The 20,242-nt window shown below is 50.6% G+C and overlaps 1 protein-coding gene across 2 annotated transcripts; it reads right to left on the bottom strand.

Annotated features, from left to right (window-relative positions):
• Window positions 1–3,289: 3,289 nt before the first annotated feature.
• On the bottom strand, window positions 3,290–6,504 carry FEZF1 (FEZ family zinc finger 1). Of its 2 annotated transcripts, XM_027101311.1 has the most exons (5): window positions 5,886–6,381; window positions 5,514–5,735; window positions 5,157–5,291; window positions 4,771–4,903; window positions 3,293–4,332 (listed from the first exon to the last, which is right to left on the bottom strand). In XM_027101311.1, exons 1-5 carry the CDS (start codon window positions 6,312–6,314, stop codon window positions 3,995–3,997), a joined length of 1,257 nt encoding a protein of 418 aa, XP_026957112.1. In that variant the 5' UTR covers window positions 6,315–6,381; the 3' UTR covers window positions 3,293–3,994. The 2 variants fall into 2 exon arrangements, with proteins under 2 accessions (XP_026957111.1, XP_026957112.1); XM_027101310.1 differs by having other exon boundaries at window positions 3,290–4,332; window positions 5,514–6,504.
• Between the last annotated feature and the right edge of the window lie 13,738 nt (window positions 6,505–20,242).

Genomic DNA, 20,242 nt, shown 5'->3' with positions numbered 1-20,242 from the left:
CTGCTTTGAGCTGTCACCAAATCTGACAAAACTATGATGTCTGACATTGTTACCTGCCACTAACGTAAGGGACATCTATCTATCAAACAGTGTGCACAGTTCTGGAACTCATGAGTCCATTGCGCCTTGTGGGTTCATTTCTTCCATATTTGGAAAGGAGCAAAGTTCTATGATAGGCTCACTAAGCTTCAGACTTCATGAACAAGTAACTGCTTTGATGAGGCCCCTAAAAATGCTTTCATTTACTATTGAAAAATTGACACTTCACTCCTAATCTTGCATGATAATAACTTGTTCTCAAACTAAATTTTTTTTAAAGTCGAACATATTATATCTTTTGGGAAGAGATTATTAGAAATCAGAATTTGGGATCTGGGTTAAAATAAAATCGGTAGGAATTAACTACTTAATGTTATTAATTCCATTCTATATTCTGATTTCCAAAACTGAACAAAACACAAGGCTCCAGGTCAGGAACTTTCTAAAACTGGTTCCTGCAGTCCAATAGGCCACCTTCCTCTGTACCAAAAGTTAACTCCAACAGACAGCTGGACATAAAACATTTCCCTCTGCAGATGATCTGAACACTGGCCACTCTTCCTAAACATGAGAGAATTTGCTGGCTAACTTCAAGTAAAGAGAAGGTGTATGGGGATGAGCCAATTTGCTATTCATACCATTGGGGTGCCTATTTCATGAATGAACATAAACATTTATATAAGCACACACAAATACAAACATACAGGTTAGAGAGTGAAGGGGCACCTTTTCACATTTGTTGGAGGTGCGAGAATTGTAAGGTCTTCCACTGACTATTAGCTAAGTATCCCTCTTCATCAATTTTTAACACCCCCCTCCCAGTCACCGCCACTCCAACTAATCTCTAAGCTCATCCTATCTTTAAGGAGATTCTCCTTGATGTTTAGTGAGCTCTAACAGCTTTGTAATAAATCAAAGTTCATCGATAATTCACCTCCTGACAAGTAGTCCTCCTGAGTGCTTATTTTAGAGGATTTCCTTTTGGCTTCTCCTACTTAATCACCACTACTTCAGACTACTCAAACCTGTGACCAGACAGACTACTGTTTCCGTTGCCTGCCTTCTCTGGAACTGTTGCCCCATCCCAAATCAGACCTGCGCAAAGTCTCTCCAGATTACAATAACAGATCCCCTATATGCTCCCACCTCCCCAAACAGACCAATTCTATCCTTCCATAGAAGACTTCTTTTTCAATATGTCAAAGCACACTGGCAGGGGCTAAAAGGTGGGAGTACCACATATAAGTAAGTACTTCCTAACTGTAAGTATTTTATGGCTTAGTAATTTTCCTCAACAATGTTCATTTTCTTTTCCACCAGTGAAATTGTGTCACCTTGAAAGTCTGGGAGAATTACATCCTGGGGTTCTGAGAATAAGTTCAAATACTGATTGAGAATAAATTCAAGAGACAAAAGCCATTTTCTGCCCTTTATAATTACCCCTGACCTCATTCTGTTTACTCAAAGAGAACAAACGCTTTCAAGGTTCGACTAAGTTACCTCGAAAAGGTGGCTACCCATAAGCTACCAGACATTTCCCCCAAGCTCCCTGGGGCACAGGCAGCTGTGAGGGAATGTGACAAGCACCTGGAAAAAGATTTTTCCACTTGGCTGTGATATTCAGGAGAAATGGCTCTTCTGCCAGCCTCTAAGATTCAGAATTTACCCAACTATGGAATTTCAAAACTATCTCTTTCTGAAGTCAAATCTAACACGGATCTAGCCTCAGCAAAGGATAAGGTGGGGTATGGGGACGTCAGGAAAAGAGAAAGGTAGGGATTCGATCTACTGATTGCTGGATTGGGACTTAAAAGTCCCAGTGCCCGAGGGCTTGCGTCCTGGGGCAAGAGCTGGGAAGTCTGGACCCGACGCCTGCACGTGGAATCAGGAATCCCCTGTTCTCGGGATCCCTCCCGTCCAGCTCCGTGCCCAGGATATTGGGGTCCCCTAACCTGAGAGCGGCCGCGGTGGAACTTGGCTCGGATGTCCCGTGGGGCCCGCTCACCCGCTTGTCCGCGGTCACCTCACCCAGGGTGTCTATCACCTCTCTGACTTGGGCCGCCGAGGAGGGCCTCGGGTCGTCGGCTCTCGGCGCCCGGAGCGGTCAATCCTTCCCCCACCTGGAAATGCGGGCTCTGGTTGCCAAGGAAATCGCCGCCTCGCCCCGGCGGTGCCCCCTACCCATCTCCCTTTCGTCCTGCCTGTCGCCTCCTGGCTCCGCATTTCCTTGAGCGCCCCCCAAGACGTACAAAAGCGGGGCAGGAGAGCAAATTTAAACTCGTTCCCTACGCCTCTCTTGCGACCGTCGAGGCGCTCGAAGAGCCGGCGAGGCCGCCCCGGGTGGGAGGGGATCCTGTGCCCGCCGTGCGGATCCGCGGTGGATTCTCCGCAGCGGCCAGGCCCGGCGGGAGCTCGCGGCCGAGGGAGGGGCCGAGACGCACCCCCGAGGCAGGCGGGGCTGCGGGGACCCCTGCGGCCCACTCCCCCCAGCCTCTCTCCCTGGATGTGGCCCCGCTGCAGCAGGGTGGCTGGGCTGGGAGCTTGTCTGGCAGCTTCTACTGAGCAGCTAATAGTATAACAACCCGGCTTTGATAAATCTGAACTAATTACCCCTCTTAATTAAAGTCTTTAGCAGTTGTTTCACTGTTTTGGCAAGAAAACAGGAGAGACTTGCAGTTAGAAAACACCAGAGCCCGAGCTCACAGCGGAGATGCTGATTAACACTTGAAGCATTTCAAGGACCTGGCACCCGCCACAGTTTGGTTTTCATCCATTTTTCCTCCTTGAACGGAAGTATATTCGTCTATAAACATATACACACACATAAAAACATGCAGGCTCCCTTTGCCAGCTATGTACAAGTCAGTATGTGCGTTCAGAAGGCAAACAATAGATCCCCGTCCACATGATATCATTGTAACGCCTGTGTGGGGACGTATATTACACACAGCTCCTATAGATATGTTGTTCCCACTTAACTTTGCACTACAAATATACCAGATGGTCCAGGACAAAGACGTGCTTCTGTTAGAAAGCTCCACATCTTCTGTCTCTGAACTTATCGAATTTCATTACTTTACCAAAGTTGTAAATATTTGGAGAGACTATTATTTGCTCCTGGTGAATTTTTCAGATGAAACATTGGGTGATACTAACCCAGGGTTGAACTTTTTAAAAAGGAAGAAAGAAGGCTGAGGGGGTCAGAATCAGGGATCCCTAGCTGAATAATATGAACAGAGCCCTGAAGGGTGTTGATTAAATAAGCATGTTCCAAGGATTTATTTCCAACAGTCAATGAATCAGTTTTCACGTGCAAGAATCAAAACCAAAATTCAAATTCATCCAAAGTGAACCGTCCTTATCTAATGTGTGTGTGTTTGTATGTGTGTGTGTGCTGATGAATGTGGACTGTGCCTTTACAGGCTCACACATCTATGCGTGTATATATAACATACACACAGAATTGGTTTTTTTTTTTTAACCTCAGGGAAAGAGGAACTGGTAATAAACAATCGGCAGGCATCTCGAGACCACAGAATCCACACAATGGAAGTATATACAATAATAAAATTAAAATGGTGCAGCATTCCCGGGTAGGATAATACAGATCTCAATAAATACAGCAGAAATTTGTGTTTAAAAAGCAAAACAAACACGATCTCTCCACCCGAGATGAAAATTCTTTGCAAATTAAAAAAAAAATCAGAAAACAAACCCCCAAATTTTCTCATAATTGTTAGTGCCTATATAGGATATAATACACAAAACCATTTAGCAGGTGCATGCAAGAGGCGAAAGGCCGGGGAATTCAGAGGCTTCTGGTTGGCGCTAACGTGTAAGGCCCAACATGCCCTGGGTTCTACAGGTGAGCTTGGGTAGAGAGGTCCAGCTCTATTCCGCCGCTGTCTCAGTAGTGGGGACCCCGGCTGGGGCTGGGAAGGGACTTCGGCCTTGATCACTGGTGGCCCGGGGGGAGTCCAGGCTGCAGGGGCCCAGGGGGCGGCAGCGGCGCGGGCAGCGGCTGCTGTAGAGGGGGGGACGGGTCCGCTCCCGGCTCCCCGGCAGAGGTGCAGGGCAGCCCCAGGCCGCTGTCGTGCAGCTTGCGGACGTGCTTCTTGAGGTCAAAGTTCCTGCAGAAGCCCTTGCCGCACGTGGGGCAGGTGAAGGGCTTCTTGTCGTTGTGGGTGTGCATGTGGAACGTGAGGTTGTAAATCTGGTGGAAAGCCTTGTTGCAGATATTGCACTTGAACTGCTTCTCCCCGCTGTGGGTCAGCTTGTGGTTTTTGTAATTCCCTGAAACAGACAAATGACAGGGACGTGGATCTGAAAAGAAAGCTTGGAACGGGAGGAGCAGACGATTGAAGGACAACGAGTCTAGAGAAGAGGGGCCACAGCGCGGAGGGCCGGTGCAGTTCTATGCTGCCCGCCTGCACTTCGCTCCCCAAATTTATTTTTAAACATCAGCAGTGAGGTCGTTCCCTCCACGTTTTAATACAACAGTTATTAATCCAATTCTATAAAACGAGGACAAGCGGTTAAAAAGAAATGCCCCCTCTGTATACGAGCCATGCCTTTCTCTAGCACTCATCACACTTGAGGGTACGACGTTGGAATGGCAACACATGCGCTGGTAACTAGCTGCACTTAACAGATCGTTTTCTGAAATACCCCCCAAAGTTGAGGGCTTTTGGTAAGACTACTGCGAAAGACAACGCCTCCTGGGTTCGATACCTTTTTGATGAAATCCTTTGCCACAGAATTCACACACAAATGGTTTGTAGCCTGCGTGTATTCGGGTATGCGTGTTTAAAGTAGAACTTCTATTAAATGCTTTGCCACACTGGTTACATTTATGAGGTTTTTCCTAAGCGGAAAGGAGAAAAAGCAGAGAAGTTAAGGTATTTTGCTATTCAGTGGAGTCTGAAAAACTCACAAACACTGTAATGCTCTTACACATGATTTTAAGCAAAACAAAGGCAAACAATACTTGGCATTTCTCTCTCTCACAGCCGGCACATTTTAAACAAACCTTACGCTAAAGAGTAAGAGTTTATCGGCCATTAAAAAAAAAAATCGTTCGGAAATAAACCAGGTGAAATTGAGACAGCCGAACACACCTGGGTGTGAATGATCTTGTGCCTGCACAGGGTGCTGGCTTGCCGGAAGCCCTTTCCACAAACTTTGCAAACGAAGGGTCTGGCTCCTGTGTGCACCGGCATGTGACGGGTTAAGTTATAGTGCGCGTTAAAGACCTTAAACACAAGTACAACAGGTTAGCTCAACAAGCCCTTGGAGATCAAACCAGGCAGAGGGAGGGGAGGGAGGTGATAACGTTATAACAAGTGTATACAAATAATTACAAAATAAAATTAAATGTGGAAAGAAAGAAGGGAGGGAGGAAGGGAGGAAGGAAGGAAGGAAGGAAGGAAGGAAGGAAGGAAGCCCACCCCCCACACTCCTTACACAGTACTTGCCTTTCCACACACTTCGCAAGTGAAAACTTTGGGCTTGGTATGAGGAGAGCCGCGGCTGAAGTCAGAGGTTTTGAACGCTATTTTTTCCGACAGGAGCTGGGCGCTTTCTTTCATGTAATGCTGCAGCTGAGCCTGGGACAAGTCTTTGAAAGCTACTCCCGAGGGGTACTTCTCCACCGCCGGGACCACCAGTTTATTCCTTTCGGCTAAATACGTTTTTGGCTGCGGGTGCAAAGGGGAACTGAGGAAGTAGGAGGCCACCGGGTGGATGTTAACGCCGGCCGCCGGGTGGCACGGGCCGTCACCTCGATTCAGGTAGCACAGGGCTCCCATGGCGTGGAAGGAAGAATGGTTGACCACCCGCGGCCTTACCAGCTTGTACTGCTGCAGCGGGAGCGCGTCGCGGGCCAGGTCGCCCTTGAGAGTCAGCGCGCAGTTGAGCAGGTCGCTGCAGCTGAACGCGGGCGCCGCGGGCGCTTCTGCAGGTGCAGCCGGAGCCTCCAGACTCGCCTTCCGCGGCTCCGAGCCCGTCATTCCCGCCTTAGGGCTCGTGTCGTACGCCACGGGCACGAAGGGGATCATGCAGGGGATCGACGAGTTAAGATGCAGAGAGTGCTTGGGGTCCCCCTTGGGCACGGCTCCCTGCAGGAAGTGGGGGACGGGCAGGGCTTTGGGCTCGGGGGTGCGTGCCATGATTCTTTCGATGGAGAAAGCCAAGGGTTTGGAGGTGTTCATCATGTTGCCCCGGGCCGGAGCGGTCGCTAACATTTTGGCAGTCGCGTTGTGGCAGCTACTGTCCATGTCTGAGTCTCCAGCGTCCCTCAGCCGGGGCCGGGCTGCGCCGTCGTTGCCTTGTTCCCTGCTTGTCACAGACCTGCGGAGAGGGGGACGGGCACCATCACCACCAACAGCCTCCTCCTCCTCCCCAGCATCACCAGCCGAACCTGCCTGCCCAGCCCAATGGACTCCTGCCAGCCCATCGCAGAGTTCTTGGCGCACCAATGACTCGGGGACAATCACTACTTATTTCTATCAATAGAAAGTGTTGTGTCAATAACGCAGCCAAGATCTCGCCAATCGTTAACTTCCAAGAGGAGAAGGTAAACTAGATAATTGCTCAATTCGCTTCCAACACTCAACAGGAAAACTTTTTTTTTTTTCCTCTGCAGTCAGTGACTACTTTTCATTGGTGAGCGAGGTTCCCCCGCCCAGAAGAGGCGGGGGCGCTCTCCGAGGCGCGGCGGACCGTAGCCTCCGCGCACACACTCGCCGGCGGACACTTCGCTACCCTCCGCGTCGGCCCCCCCCCCTTTGCTTTTTCCTGTCTTTTTAACTCTCAATCTGCTTAACCGGGCTTTAGAGGCCAAGCAAATCTGAGATCAATTTTCTCGTTTAGCTCTAAATGACATCATCTAAAATCATTGTACAAGGGCTAAATAAGGAAACAGACTCGAATTCAGGGGCAAACACCAGGCTATATTTATCAAACGCCAGGCTCTAGAAAGCCGCGGCCAGAAAGCCTCCGGCAAGAGAAATCCGAGCCTTCCAGGCATGGTTCCGCCGGGCCCGAGGTGGGCCCGGGTCGGAGCCCCGCTGCCTCCTCCGCAGTCCTCTTTCTTCCTCTAGGGCCTGGGGCTGAGGGCTCCTGGAATCCCGAAGTCTCCGTGGCCTGAACCGAGTCTGGACCATTTGGAAGACGCCAGCAGGTAACTGGCCTCCCCACAAAGCCCCTGAGAACTAAAGGCCTTGGGAGCCTTGTTTTATGTTTGTGGTTTTGTAAGCGCGATGCCGTGACCTAAGCTTGGGAAAGACACGCTCCATCCACAAAGTTGAGGAGGAATTGCAAGGAATATGCGGGTGTCACACCAAAAGAAACCTCGGCTAGGACTAGACACCCTCCCCCCACACCCACCAAACACACACGCGCGCTTTTTGGCGTTTCCATTGAGAGCCCGGAAAGAGAGTCTTTTAGTACTTGCGCTCAGCTAGAGCTCTCTCGGAGCATTTAAAATCCTGAATGTTGGGCAGAGAAGGGAAGCAACCTATTGATTCCCTCCCCCAACCTCCCGACTGCTGGTGTCCGCGCGCCTCCTTAAAGCAGCGCGGGCGGCAGCCAGGGTGTGTGTGCGCTCGGGGGCGACGAGCACCGCGAGCTGGCTGCATGCCTGTCGCGGCCTCAGCCGCGCTTTCGCCTCCCAGAGAGCGTGCGGAGACTAGGACCCGCAACGCCCCCCATCAAGGCGCCCTCCGGGTCCGGTGCCTGGGCCAAAACTCCCGGGGAGGAGCTGTAGAGAGTAAGGAATGTTCCCGGCAGCGACTCCGGCAGCGCGGGTTCTCATAGCTTAGGCGGGCGCCGCCCGGAGCGCGCCGGGAGCAGCAGCGCGCACCGTCCTCGTCGCTCCCCTCGGCAAGCCTGCAATCGTGCGGAGCTTAGCCCTGGGGCCAGGTGTGCTAGTGCCGGGCGTGCCCTAGCCGCTACACCGGGAGGACGCGGTAGCCGGGAGACCGCGCCAGGAGGCAGAGGAAGAGCACAGAGATGCCAGCTCCGGGCCTTGCGGCCTGCCCGCCCCTGTGAGTGGCCGCCCGCAGCAGTCCAGGGTGCCATCTACCTGGTGAGTTACCCCGAGTGGGTGCTTGTAGAACGGGTGGTGACGGGCGCCAGACATCGGGCCAAGCGGGTGTGGGCGTCCTCTTCCAGCAGGAGCGGTGGAAACGGTCGGCAGTGGGAGGCTGGATGCAAGCGAACTAGAAACCCTGGGATTGTTGAGCCGCTGACCAAATTACACACCAAATGCAAAGCCTGGACCCCAAACGGAGGAAATCGACCTCAAAACAGTCCCTCTTCCCTAACCCATTGCCCAGCACAGGCCAGGGACCACTCTCTCTGGCTTTGCTTGGGGGGTCTGCCCCGCCCCCGCCCGGCGGGCCAAGAGGAGTGGAAACCGAGAGAGTCTGGGCTGGGAGCGCGCCCGATGCCCAACCGCGAAGCAGAGCAGCTGGATGGGTGGCGAGGAAACCCAGTTGCTGGGGCAATGGGGGAGGAGACGCGAGTCCGCCTGGAAGTTGAAGGCAGCCAAAGGGCCAGGTGGGGGAAAGGTCCGGTTGCGACCGGCCTTAGCAACCAAGCCTGCAAGTGCCTGGTTTCAGGTCTCGAGGTGGCGTCGGGCTTGGAGGACAGATGCGGCGGTAGAGAAGTGCAGAATGAGGCGAGCGCAGAGCGCGGGGCCCGGGTCCAGGAAGAGGTGTCACACCCCCAGCGGCACTTTGGGGCGGTTTGAGGCCCAGGCGCAGTCGCCCAGGGTGATCCCAGGCTGGAAATTTTCTTTCCGTTTGCTGCTGGGGCCGCAGAACCTGTCTCCTCTTCTCCCCTGCTCAGACAAAGAGCGCCGGACAGCTTTGCTAGGGGAAAGTGGGGGCGGGTCCCGCCACAGATGGGTCGCGATTAAGACTTTAATTGCTGCCTTTTGGGGGGCGGATCAGGTTTCCTTTCCTACCTGCCGCTTCCCAGCATCGAAGAATCCCCCTCCTGCTGCCCTCCTCCGAGGCAGGGCCAGATTTAAAGGAAAAAGCAAAGAAGCACGAAACTGCCCGACTCTGGAAAGCTTTGCAGCGCCCAGCTGACATATACAACTCACCCGCTTCCGGAGCGTTACCTGCCTTATTGACTGAATGCCACCAGTTTGTTTTATGTTCGTCGCGTGTCCCTCCCTCTCTTCCCCTCCCCCACTTCCTCCTCCTTAACGGCAAAAGAGCCTTGGTTTGACCTCGGTAAATTTCCCCTTCGTTGGACAGTGAACTAAAAAGGAAAATTATTGGCTAAGGGGTATACGTGTTTTGTATGGCTAATACTTCAGTAGTTTGCTTTCCACTGGTCTTTTTGGGATTTGCCTTTTTGACAAGTGTTGTTTGAAAGTATAGTGTCATTTGAGTAACACAAATAGCGCAAAGTAGCAATTATACCCTTCCTTTACTAGTGCCGAGCTTCCTAATCCTAAAGACCGAGGAGGTTCTTTATAAATCCAGGTCTTGTTATTCCAACATTTGTTGATGAGTGTTTTCCATTTAAAACCTAACCTATATATATATATATATATATATAAAATATATATTAAGTAAGGATTGTCTTAAACAAAATGCACAATGTATTCAGCAAAGTCTTCCATTTTATTAACTAATCTAGCCAGTACTTTGGGTTTTTTCCAAATACATTTGAAAAATAACAACAACAAAAATACCACCAATGAAAGCAGAGCTTATCTGACAAATTTAGAAGCTTCTAAATCAGTTCAACACTTTAAAATTATTTATTAAAAGAATGCAAAGAAGACTTGTTTGTTTTGTTAATGGCAAAATAGAAACTCGGTTATCGTTTCTTTGGATTTTCTTGGAGAATCCTATAATCCCCCCTTTTTCTCATCAGAGCTGATGATTAAGTTCCCTCCCCTTCCCAGCCTTGGAAAGCCAGTATTCATTTGCTCTACTACTTTAAATCCTTGGGGAAGGTGAGTTTTAATGTTTGGTTTATCCTGCATGAGATGTCCTAAGGGAAGCAGAAAAAACCTTTGGTACAAAGAGACTAGGTAACAAGCTCTGAGTTAAGACTTTCCGAGAAAATAAGAAAGAAGTTCTACTCCGCTAAAGTAATTCAAAGTTCTCTTTTTCCTGGGGAATCTGATTTTGATCTCAATGCTTCCTAAACTATGTTCTTGATATTTTTCAAGAACTTGCATAATTTTCACATGCTTTTGATTTACATCCCTGTCATAAGGAAATGAAGTTTCTGGTCATGATTACTGCAATAAAAGACAATATAACAGAACCATCAATTGCCAAATAATCCACAATTTTTAATCTCTTCTCTTTAATGTCATCAAATACTGTTGACTATTTTAAAAATAAAAAATGGACTGGGAATTATTCAGCCTTCTGCCAAGTGCACTAATTCATCCCTGGTCACGCTTTTAAGGTTTTCAGGCCTTTCCAACAACATCTACCACCCCGGCCTCTTTTTCAAAAGCAACAAACCAGCTTTCTTTTTGCTTCTTATTAACTACTGCAAGCTAAAAAAAAAAAGGAGAGAAGATTATTATTATGATGACCCCCCTCTCCCAGGCATTCAGATTCATCCACACTTTTTCCTATTTAATAAATAGCACCAAGGGCAACGTACCTTCCTTCTAGAGGAGGAAAAACATTCCTAAATTCTTCTACAGTTTTGCTCAGTCTTTATCTCCGACTGGTCTTTTGTTATTTCTTGTGTGTGATGGAGGCGGGTGATGGACTAGGACACAAATAGGAAGGGTCTGCAAGGTTCAAGGAAAGAGTCTTGTTGAGTTCCTCTGATTAATTACTGAATACACAGTGGGAACTAACTTTCCAGTACATTAACAAATACATGGGCCACAAGTTCATACTGAAGGCTACTGCTTTTGCTTTTAGTTAGTTTAGTAGCAAATAAAGAATTCTTGCTAATTTCATATAGCACGTGAAAGGCAGTAAGTATCACAGGTTAGGAGTATAGGAGGCATCAGTTAACTCGCAGAGCCCTCTTTTCTTTGGGGGTCGGAGAGGCGGGAATATGGCTTGTTGTTTATCTCTAGGTCTTTGTTGTTAGTATTTCTTTCATACTAGGATTTCCCTTAAACCTAGTGAAATTATTCTCCTCAAAACAGCATTTGCATATTAAATCGGTTTGTGAAAGTAAATGAAGAGCCCCAAAGGTGAGAGCTGGTAATGAGCTGGCAGGCATTACAGACTCCGATCACCTGCCCTGGGTTTGTTGCTGCCCCTCCACTAATGCTGGGCTTTTTCTCACCCGTTCCCACAGGCCTGTGAGGTGTTTTCCCTCCAGACTGCCAGGCTCCGACTCAGGGCTGGACTTGATGGAAAAAGAAGTCTATAAGCAAGCAACCCAATTTCTCCAGCATATTCGAGGAGCTGCCCCGAAGTCAAGCAACAAAACCCAGCAAAGTTTTACTTGCAATTTACAACGGTGTTATTGAAACCCGGGAAGTGGACAATTAGAAGAGGATGCCCCAAGTATGCGCTCTTGCCCTACACTGATAGCTCGTTATGCGATTGGCCGATTAGCATTTTGCCGCAGTCCCCAGTTTTTTCAAAGTCATTTCGTGGTCAAAATAAAAACTATATTTAACACAGCGCTGCTCTTTCCTTGATACCACCCACGAGATTTAGAGCGGTTTTCATGTTGTTTTCAAACTTTCTTATCTCTCACACGAAATAAAAGTCGACAGTGGCCATTCAAATAACACAGAGCAAAGAATGAGCTTAGAGAAATGGAGAAGCAATCGAGGTAAATCAAAATCTTTGGGCGAGAAATCTCTGACAGCCGTTTATAAATTCAGTTTCCTCCCGGACCTCGGCCGTCCGCGCCGACCCTCTGCCTCGGCCGCCTGGGCCTCCATCACAGCGGCGGCCTCGGCGCCCCCTGCCGTGGCCTCCAAGGGAGACTGCGCCCGGCTGTCGACGTGGGAGCTGGGGCGCCCTCCTCACTCCCGAAGCGCTGGCCCGCGCTGAGCGAGGTGATAGAAGCCCGAAGTGAAACAGAAAAGCGGACCCAGTCTCCCCGGCCCGGCCGGGCTCTCTACTCATTGGCCCTTGCTCCCGAGTCCCAAACAGTAAAACTGATGTTGGCAAGGCCTAGGGCGACCTGGCTCCGTGCTGTGGCCTTGGAGGGGCCCGGGGGCGATGGCGCCTGGCGCCTGGAGGGGACTGGGACCTGGGGCGCCACTCGTTTAGCCCGACCTTCCCTTCCCGGCCGCCGCGCGGTGCGGTGCGCGTCCAGCTGGGCTCCGGGCCCCGGCGGGGCCTCCGGGATGCCGGGTCCGCCAGCATCGTGCGGTCGCCGACCCGGTCCCTCTGACCTCGGGCCTCGGGGCCCGCCACCGACCCGGCGGGCTCCGCGGCCCCTTCGGGGCTCGATCGCGCTCCTCCCCCTCCCCGCGCACCCCGCGGCTCCTGCCGCGGCTCCCTCTCGGTCCTCCCCTAGGCTGCGAGAATGGGGGCAGTCTCCAAAACCTCCAAAGAGTTTCGGGAGGGGGAGGGGCTGCCGGATCGTGTTTAAAGACCCAGTAACAGATGGCAGAGAACTTCTGTTTGAAAAGTTTTTGAACAGAAGATTCGCTAATAGACTTGCTTTGACGACTCCGAGTGTAACTGAAGGGTCATTTGATCTAGATGTCAGGTGAAAGAAAACAGGCCTGACGCTGTGGCACGCCCAAGAAGGAACTAGAGCATCTTTTTTACTAGTTTTGCCTGTCATTTTGAGTTTCCCAGAAACTTTCTTTCTTAAGCCAATTTTAAATGGGGGCGAAGGGGGGGCACCACTGTGTTCTCCCCAAACCTGTCACGTCCATTCCCGTACCGTATTTTCGTGCCCACTCCTCGCCCCCCCAACCCCGCGAATCCTCCTTTCAGAGCCGTTTCGCTTGTCCTTACAATTAGTTGGAGTCTTCTGAAAGTCCTGGGGATGAGAGAGAGTTTTCTAACTAGATTCTCCTGTTTTAAGACATTTTCCTTCTACCTTCGCCTCTCGGCCCATCCTCCAATTTGTCCTTTTATTCGGGTTCCTGAGCTCTCCCTGTCAATCCCTTTTTTCCCCCCTTCAAAGGAGGAGATGGGACGGCTGTCCCCAGAGCACAATGCCCCCGCGGTCACCTCCAGCAGGCCGCCCCAGTCCCGAAGGGGAGGAATCGCTCAGCCACTGGCCGGGCCCTTTTTCTCAGGGGCGCTGGACGCTCTTCTGTGATTCCCCCCGCCTCCCTCCCTAAGGCCTCTCTCGGACCAGATCCTACAGGCGTTGACCCTGTTTCAAGAGTTGAGCTGTAACATCCACGCCGAGGAGATCCCAAGATGAGGCTTGATCCGTCGTTAAGGAATCTGACTTTTACAATGTTAGGTTAAATCATTGCCTTTGTTTTGGGAAGTCATTTTTCTTTTTCTCTTCCCACCGTCTCCTCTTTAAGTTCAGTTGATTCTTTGAATTTCACCAGCAGTGGGTCTGCTGCCCTCAAAGTTTCCCATCAGTCTCACAGAGGAAGAGGGTGCTGGAAACACCGCGAAGCTAAGCGGCCCGAGTCCGTGTGAACGCCGACTACAGGGGAACGGCGTCCGGCGGCCCGCGGTGACCTCGAGGGCCGGCCGCCTGATGTCACGAACGCTGCCCCGCCGCGGCTCCCAGGGCCCGGGTTGGCGGCTCTGTTTCCCTGCCGACCCGCGGGGTGGAGGGTGGGAAGGAAAGCTGGGTCCGGGAAAAAAGCGCGAGGAAGAAACGAGGCTGTGAATCATTCAAAGACTGAATGGGGTCGGTTCCAGTTGCAAGTGGAGGTGGGGGGACCCTCCTCGATCTAACCCTGTGATTCACAGCTTTTCAGAAATTTACATAATACCAGGGCGTGGATGTAAACCAAAAGGACAAAAATATGAATTCGACAGCACATGTTCCATTATTCGCACCATGGGCCTGGATATGTTCCCGGCGTTGGCATAGTAGCTGATTCCCCGAGCTTTGTACTCATGACGGAGAGTAACTGAACTTTCACAACAGCGTTGAAAGGAGAGGCAGAGAGGGAGGAAAAAAAGGGAGAGAGAGAGAAAATGGCTTTAGTGACTCTGATTTAGATTTCTTACTGACGGCAAAAGAGTTTTAAAAATTGAGAGCATATGCTGTGTTCAAAAGGCAGTGGGCATGATGGTAATTGGGGTCCCTCACTTTCCAAAGGATCTGTTCCCCTTTGATTTGGCTAACATGGACCTTTTATTTGAAAAGCAAATTCATTACCCTTTAATATTAATAGGACATTCCAATTCATTATTTCCCTAGATAAGTGAAGGCCACAACATCTACTGAGAGGCCCCGCTGTCAACTGGGCTCCAGCTGGCCAGCTCCAACGTAAGATCAAAAAGTAAGACGTGGCAGCTACAAAATACACGTGATTGGCTGTCTTGCCTTTTGGACTAGTATTTTTGTTTTGTTTTGTTCCTTCTGCATTTGAACTCAGACACCACTAATAAATTCAAATTCTGGAGCCCTGCTGGAGGCATTTTCTCAATGATTCCCTGTGGAACACCGGGCATGGGGAAATCCAAGGGCAAGGTTTGTGGGATCCCAGCGTCCCCTTATTTTAGCGGGAAGGCTGCAGGAGTGCAGGTACCCTTGGTCTCGTGCTGTGCCTCGGCCAAGTGCATCTGGCATCCAGTCCACCCGCGGGTGAGCAGTGGAGCCCTCCCCTCTTGTTTAGTGGCGGACGTGGTGGTCACTGGAAATCGGAAAGAGGAAAGGCCTTTCTTCTCCCATCTCTGCCTTTCTGCATCTTACTGCTATTCCAGCCTCCCTCTTCTCTCCAAAACCTATGTGCAAAATTGGCCATATTCTCTCTCATTCAGTCCAACCCATCAGTAGTTTGCAGTTATTTTAAATCAATTTCTAGAGCTTTTAGTTAAACCTGTATGGGCAGGAACTTAAGAGGAGAAATCATCTACTTTTTCAAGTATGCAGTGAATTCTGCCTTCACTAACCACCCCCCCCGCAATTGCTGCCCCATAAAGGGTAAATAGTAATCCTCTTTTCTCCTCTTTGTCCCCTTCTATACTTTTAAAACTTGATTCTTCAATTATCCATTGAAATTGAGAACGTTTCCTCCCTTCTAAGAAACTTCTTTTTCATTAAGTACTCCTACCACCGATGTGTCCCAGGAGTTTTGAGGGCTGAAATAAATGATGCCAGTTTCCTGTCCTGCTTTAGCCTTCTAGCCAGGGAGTGCCAGGTTGGGGAGGGCCACCCAGCCAGTGGACTCCTTGTTAACCTGAACGGATAGTGGCAGTTCCCCTTTGCCTTGTTTTTCTGTAAAATGGGACTAAATCAAAGCCCACTTCATTCTTGGGAGGCTTTGAGATTGAAAAGAGATTTAAAAATAAAACTACTTTACATGTGAAAAGCTATCCATCACCTTGTTAAAAAATTAAGCTATAAAATTTTCCCAAATATTTTTCAGACAACTGTTTTTAAAAACAACGCTTCTGCTCAGTGATTTGCTTTCTGGTTATATACATGGAAATGTTAAAATACACATAAAAAAATCACATTTGCTAAATTATTTTTCACAACCTTGAGGACTTCCCTTATCCTTGGGGGCCTGCTCTCCCACGTCCAGTTTTGAGTTCCCCAGGGGACAATTTCTTCTGTAGATTTGTGAATTAACCTTTCACAAAAGCTTTTCAAAAATCCCAATTTGATTAAAGCTTCTCTTTCGAAGCTGTTATTTCTAAAATTAATCAACTTCCTGATAGACCATCATGATTATATGAAAGAACACACCAAGCTATCACCCAATGTAACAAAAAACTGGGCAGCTTGAATGAGTGACAGTGAACGAGCTTCTTCAATACAGCAACTTTGTAGTGTGTTTAAAAAAATTATTACCCAGCTTTGGGGTATGTGTGTAGGTCAGGGACACCTAACAAAAGCCCTCCCCTGACACAGTCTGCTGCTATCCTGGCATTTCCATATTTCACTTTCCACGTTTTGAAATCCAGTCCTATTGGGTTCTGACCTTTTACTAATGTAACCCCTCTTTAATGAAACTTTTTCTACCTCCCTAGCAAAATCTCCTTCCAAGGTTACAATTAGTTTTGCTTCCTTGGCATTTTAAGGAAGCACCCTAAACAACAAACTTCAGCATTTTAAGTTTTCTTTCTGTCAATCACACCCAAGAGAGGTGTTACCAGTTGGGTGTCAGGAAGGAGGCAGTGTTAAAAGGCAAACCAGAAGTGACTTAAAGTAGAAAAAGAAATAATTTGACATACCACTTTCAATTTGGCAAAGGTACATATTATGTGTAGGGGCTCCATAAACAAGCCTGTGCCAGGGGCCAGGAAAGAGTATCTACTCTGCCTGATGGTTCTTGTTTGAAATCAACTCTTCACTTCCTCTCAGACCAGAGAACCACTGATCCTAGGGATGGACCACGTGAAAGGAGATTTCAGACAACTCTAGACTATGTTTATTGTCTGATTTATTTATTTATTAAAAATAAATTCCTTTATTTATTTTGGCTGCCTTGGGTCTTCGTTGCTGTGCGCCGGCTTTCTCTAGTTGCGGCGAGCGGGGGCTACTCTTCGTTGCGGTGCGGGGGCTTCTCATTGCAGTGGCTTCTCTTGCTGCGGAACACGGGCTCTAGGCGCGCGGGCTTCAGTAGTTGTGGCACGCGGGCTTCAGTAGTTGTGGCTCGCGGGCTCTAGAGCGCAGGCTCAGTAGTTGTGGCGCACGGGCTTTGTTGCTCCCCGTGTTCCCTGCATTGGCAGGCGAATTCTTTTTTTTTTTTTTTTGCGGTACGCGGGCCTCTCCCTGTTGTGGTCTCTCCCGTTGCGGAGCACAGGCTCCGGACGCGCAGGCTCAGCGGCCATGGCTCACGGGCCTAGCAGCTCCGCGGCATGTGGGATCTTCCCGGACCGGGGCACGAACCCGTGTCCCCTGCATTGGCAGGTGGACTCTCAACCACTGCGCCACCAGGGAAGCCCTGATTTATTTTTTTTAATCGCACTGCAAATAAGCACACAAATACAGCGGCCCGCAGTGTAAAGTTGCAAAGTAGGGGAGATTAAAGGCAACGTGGCATTCCGGAGTGGGAGGATGGGCGTGGGGCACGAATCCTGTTTCCTAGGTCTGGAACTCAGGAAGCTGCAAGTAGGCTATCTTAAAGGAATGATGGGGATGGGGAACATCTCTCCAGTTAAAAAAGCAGCTCTACGTCTGGGCCTGTGAGCCATGGCCGCTGAGCCTGCGCGTCCGGAGCCTGTGCTCCGCAACGGGAGAGGCCACAACAATGAGAGGCCCGCGTACCATAAAAAAAAAAAAAAAAAAAAAAAAGCAGCTCTAGTCCTGGCACAAAGCAGGGTGCGATCTCTTTCCCCTTGGTGAGTGATCAGTTTCTCCCTCCTCAAGGCCACCGCGTTCTTGGCCCCGGCACCACCTTGGGCTCGCACCTCCCTCGCCACGGACATCCTGGCTTGTGACCCTGGGCGCGCCCTCGGCCCCGCGCTGGGTCTCTACGCTATTGGCGTTTCCCTGACGGCTTCGAAGGGCGGTCAGTTCAACACTCCGGGGCAGGACTCCGTGCTGGCTGTCGTCCTCAGAGCCTGCTGTTTTTTACTCTGTTGCCACGGCGGAGGTCACCTTGGGGCGCGCCGGGGCGGCCTTCGGTCTCCTCTGCCTCACTCCCGGTGCTGCTTCGCATTTTCCCGTGCCGTGTGCGCATCCCTGGGCTGAGACGCAGGACGCCATTAAAGGCCTCCTTAAATCTGGGAAAACACTAATGAACACCAATTTGCCCTTGAAATTCTCTTGAACTCAACCTACTGGTCACAGGCAGAGGCCTGAGATTCCTCGCTTGTGGTCCGACACCCCCCCCCCCCCATCATAACCGTCCGGTTTCGGAGGCCCTGACCAACAAACAATATCCTCACGTGGACCCAAAGACACGTCTCCAGCCGCCTCCCCTCCTAACTGCAGCTCCAAGGGCTGCTCTCGGAATACTGGCCCTTTTGGGAGACAGTCGACTGGCCCCTCCCGGTCTCCTCTCCTCCCACTAGGCTGGCTGTATAAATAAACTTGAAACTGGACAGTTCTAGCCAGTCCACTGACACGCTAGGGACGGAGCCAAAGGTCCGCCGAGATGACTGTGATCTACACCTTGTGCCAACCCGGCGAGAACTGGGCGGTGCGAGTGGTGGTGTATGTTGGCAGGGGCAGGCCTCCCACAATTTCTTTCGAATCCACCCCCACATGAAGAGTCAACAACGGCCACAACTTATACGCATCACCTTCGTAACTGAGCGCCCACTTCACAGAGAGGTTACATAACTTGCCCAAGTACACAGAGCTCGGACGCGGGTAAGTGTAGTCGTTGGCACTCAAACCCAGGCTTTCCTGGCTCTAAGGCCCTGGCCCCTTACGGTTCCCCAAGCTGTGTCACGTTCACACGTTTCTGGGTAGATCTTTAAATCGAGGTCTTTTTCAACTTGGGAAACACATCGAATTCTTGTCTTACTTCCTGTCTCTCGGCTGTACACACTCACAGTCTAGTGCCTCCTTCTCCCTTAAAACGATCACGTATTGCACCTGGATAGAGGCTGTGGCTGACCGTCACCGTGGCTTCTAGAACCCAGGCTCAGAGCTTTGCGCTCACAGCCTGCACTCGCCTCGGGCCCCTTAAAGTATCATGCTTCAACGTTACAGAGAAGGGCAGTTGAAGGCACATCTGCCCTTCATCTACCAGCCCACGCGGCGGAAGGCGGGGAGGGTGGGGGAGGAAGCCTCGCCCTGGGCTCCCGAGGTTGGGGTGAAGCGCTCTGGAGCCGTCGCTGCTGCGGGGTCGCAACTGCTCTTTGCCTCTGGCCTGCTGCCCAGGCCCCTGGGCTTGACTCCATCTGCAGTTAAATACCGGGGCCAAACGAGCCGCCAGCTTTTCCCTAAGGTTCCTGCGGGTCCAGCGATCTGGACTTGAAGGGAAAAGGAGACCCAGGCCCACGGCGTCTCGCTACACAGTACCGGGGAGGGATGGGGACTCAGTGTAAAGGCGGGATGAGCCCCATCCTCCCGAACCCCCCCGAAACCAGGCCCGAATTCCGCACAAACCCCGCGGGGCTGGGAAGGGTCAAGGGCTGTGGGCGGGGCCGGGGTTGCGGTGAAGCGCGAGCGCGCGGGGGCCGACTCGGTGGCTCTTCGGCCGCGTAGCTACCCCGCCAGCGGCGCGTGAACAACTCTCGGGAACATCGATTTGTCACCTCCCTTTAGGGACCCGGACCGGGAAATTTCCATTTTCTGTGCTGGGAGTAAGAAATGAAAGCGATCGAGCTCTTGCTCTAATTTCTTCCATCGGTCCTTCTACCAAAGGCGTGGCGGGAGGGGCTCGGAAGACCGGGTCTGCGCGGGGCGCCGGGCCTGGGGTTCCCCCGGGCTTTCGCGGGGTGGCTCGGGGCGCGCCCCTCTCGGGAGGGGTTTCGCGGTCCAGGAATGGCGACAGCTGAGTGGCCGCTTTCCCACCAAGGGCACCTTCCCGGAGCTCACGGACCCCCTCACCCACGATCGCCGCGGGACCAGGCCGACTGTGACCCTGGGGGCGCGGGGGGAGCCCCGAGACACTTTGCATGGGCGCTTACTGCAAAAGTAGCAGGAAATCCTTTCTCCAGAGCGAGGGACAATGAACAAGAACTAAGGGGAATTCAAGTGGAAAAATCCGTGAATACAAGAACGACCCCCAGCTGGAGCTGGGAGGTTTGCGTTAAGCTCTATGTGGTTCTTTCCCTTTCCGGGAAAAAGGCCTTATTATTATTTTTCTCCAACAAGAGCTTGGAGAAACTTTCCCTCTAGGTGTGTTCTTTAACAAACTCATTCCGGCTGGACATTAGACGGTATTAGTTATTTTCTCCTGCAACATTCACCGAACTGGCCGAAGAATGCACTTTTTTTCCCCCCCTTCCCCAAGACCGTTTAGGAGAGTACAACTATTTCTTTGAAGTTAAAAATGATTTTCCTTTCAAAAATTGTACTACATTTGTTAGGTTTCCAATTAAATTCTTTTTAAAAAGATTTTTGTTTTGTTTTGTTTTTAAAGAACACTTGGTATCCTTTAATAGACAGATGCTTGGGCATCCACTCTCACAGCTATACATACGGATGAATTATGAAGTCATTTCAAGCAATTTGCAGT

The sequence above is a fragment of the Aethalodelphis obliquidens genome, unplaced genomic scaffold (genome assembly GCF_003676395.1).
Source record: "Aethalodelphis obliquidens isolate GAN/ISIS:26980383/991018 unplaced genomic scaffold, ASM367639v1 scaffold5, whole genome shotgun sequence".
Lineage (NCBI taxonomy): Eukaryota > Metazoa > Chordata > Mammalia > Artiodactyla > Delphinidae > Aethalodelphis > Aethalodelphis obliquidens.
Note: the sequence above shows the minus strand (reverse complement) of the source record. Positions and strands in the feature narration are given on the sequence as shown.

What these genes read in the sequence shown, in the direction of transcription:
- FEZF1 (XM_027101310.1), bottom strand. Translation starts at nt 6,314, where the DNA reads ATGGACAGTAGCTGCCACAACGCGACTGCCAAAATGTTAGCGACCGCT. An exon ending in ACAAGATCATTCACACCCAG is followed by an intron (nt 4,904 to 5,156) that starts GTGTGTTCGGCT and finishes CTTTCCGCTTAG; the next exon opens with GAAAAACCTCATAAATGTAA. An exon ending in CAAAGGATTTCATCAAAAAG is followed by an intron (nt 4,333 to 4,770) that starts GTATCGAACCCA and finishes TGTCTGTTTCAG; the next exon opens with GGAATTACAAAAACCACAAG.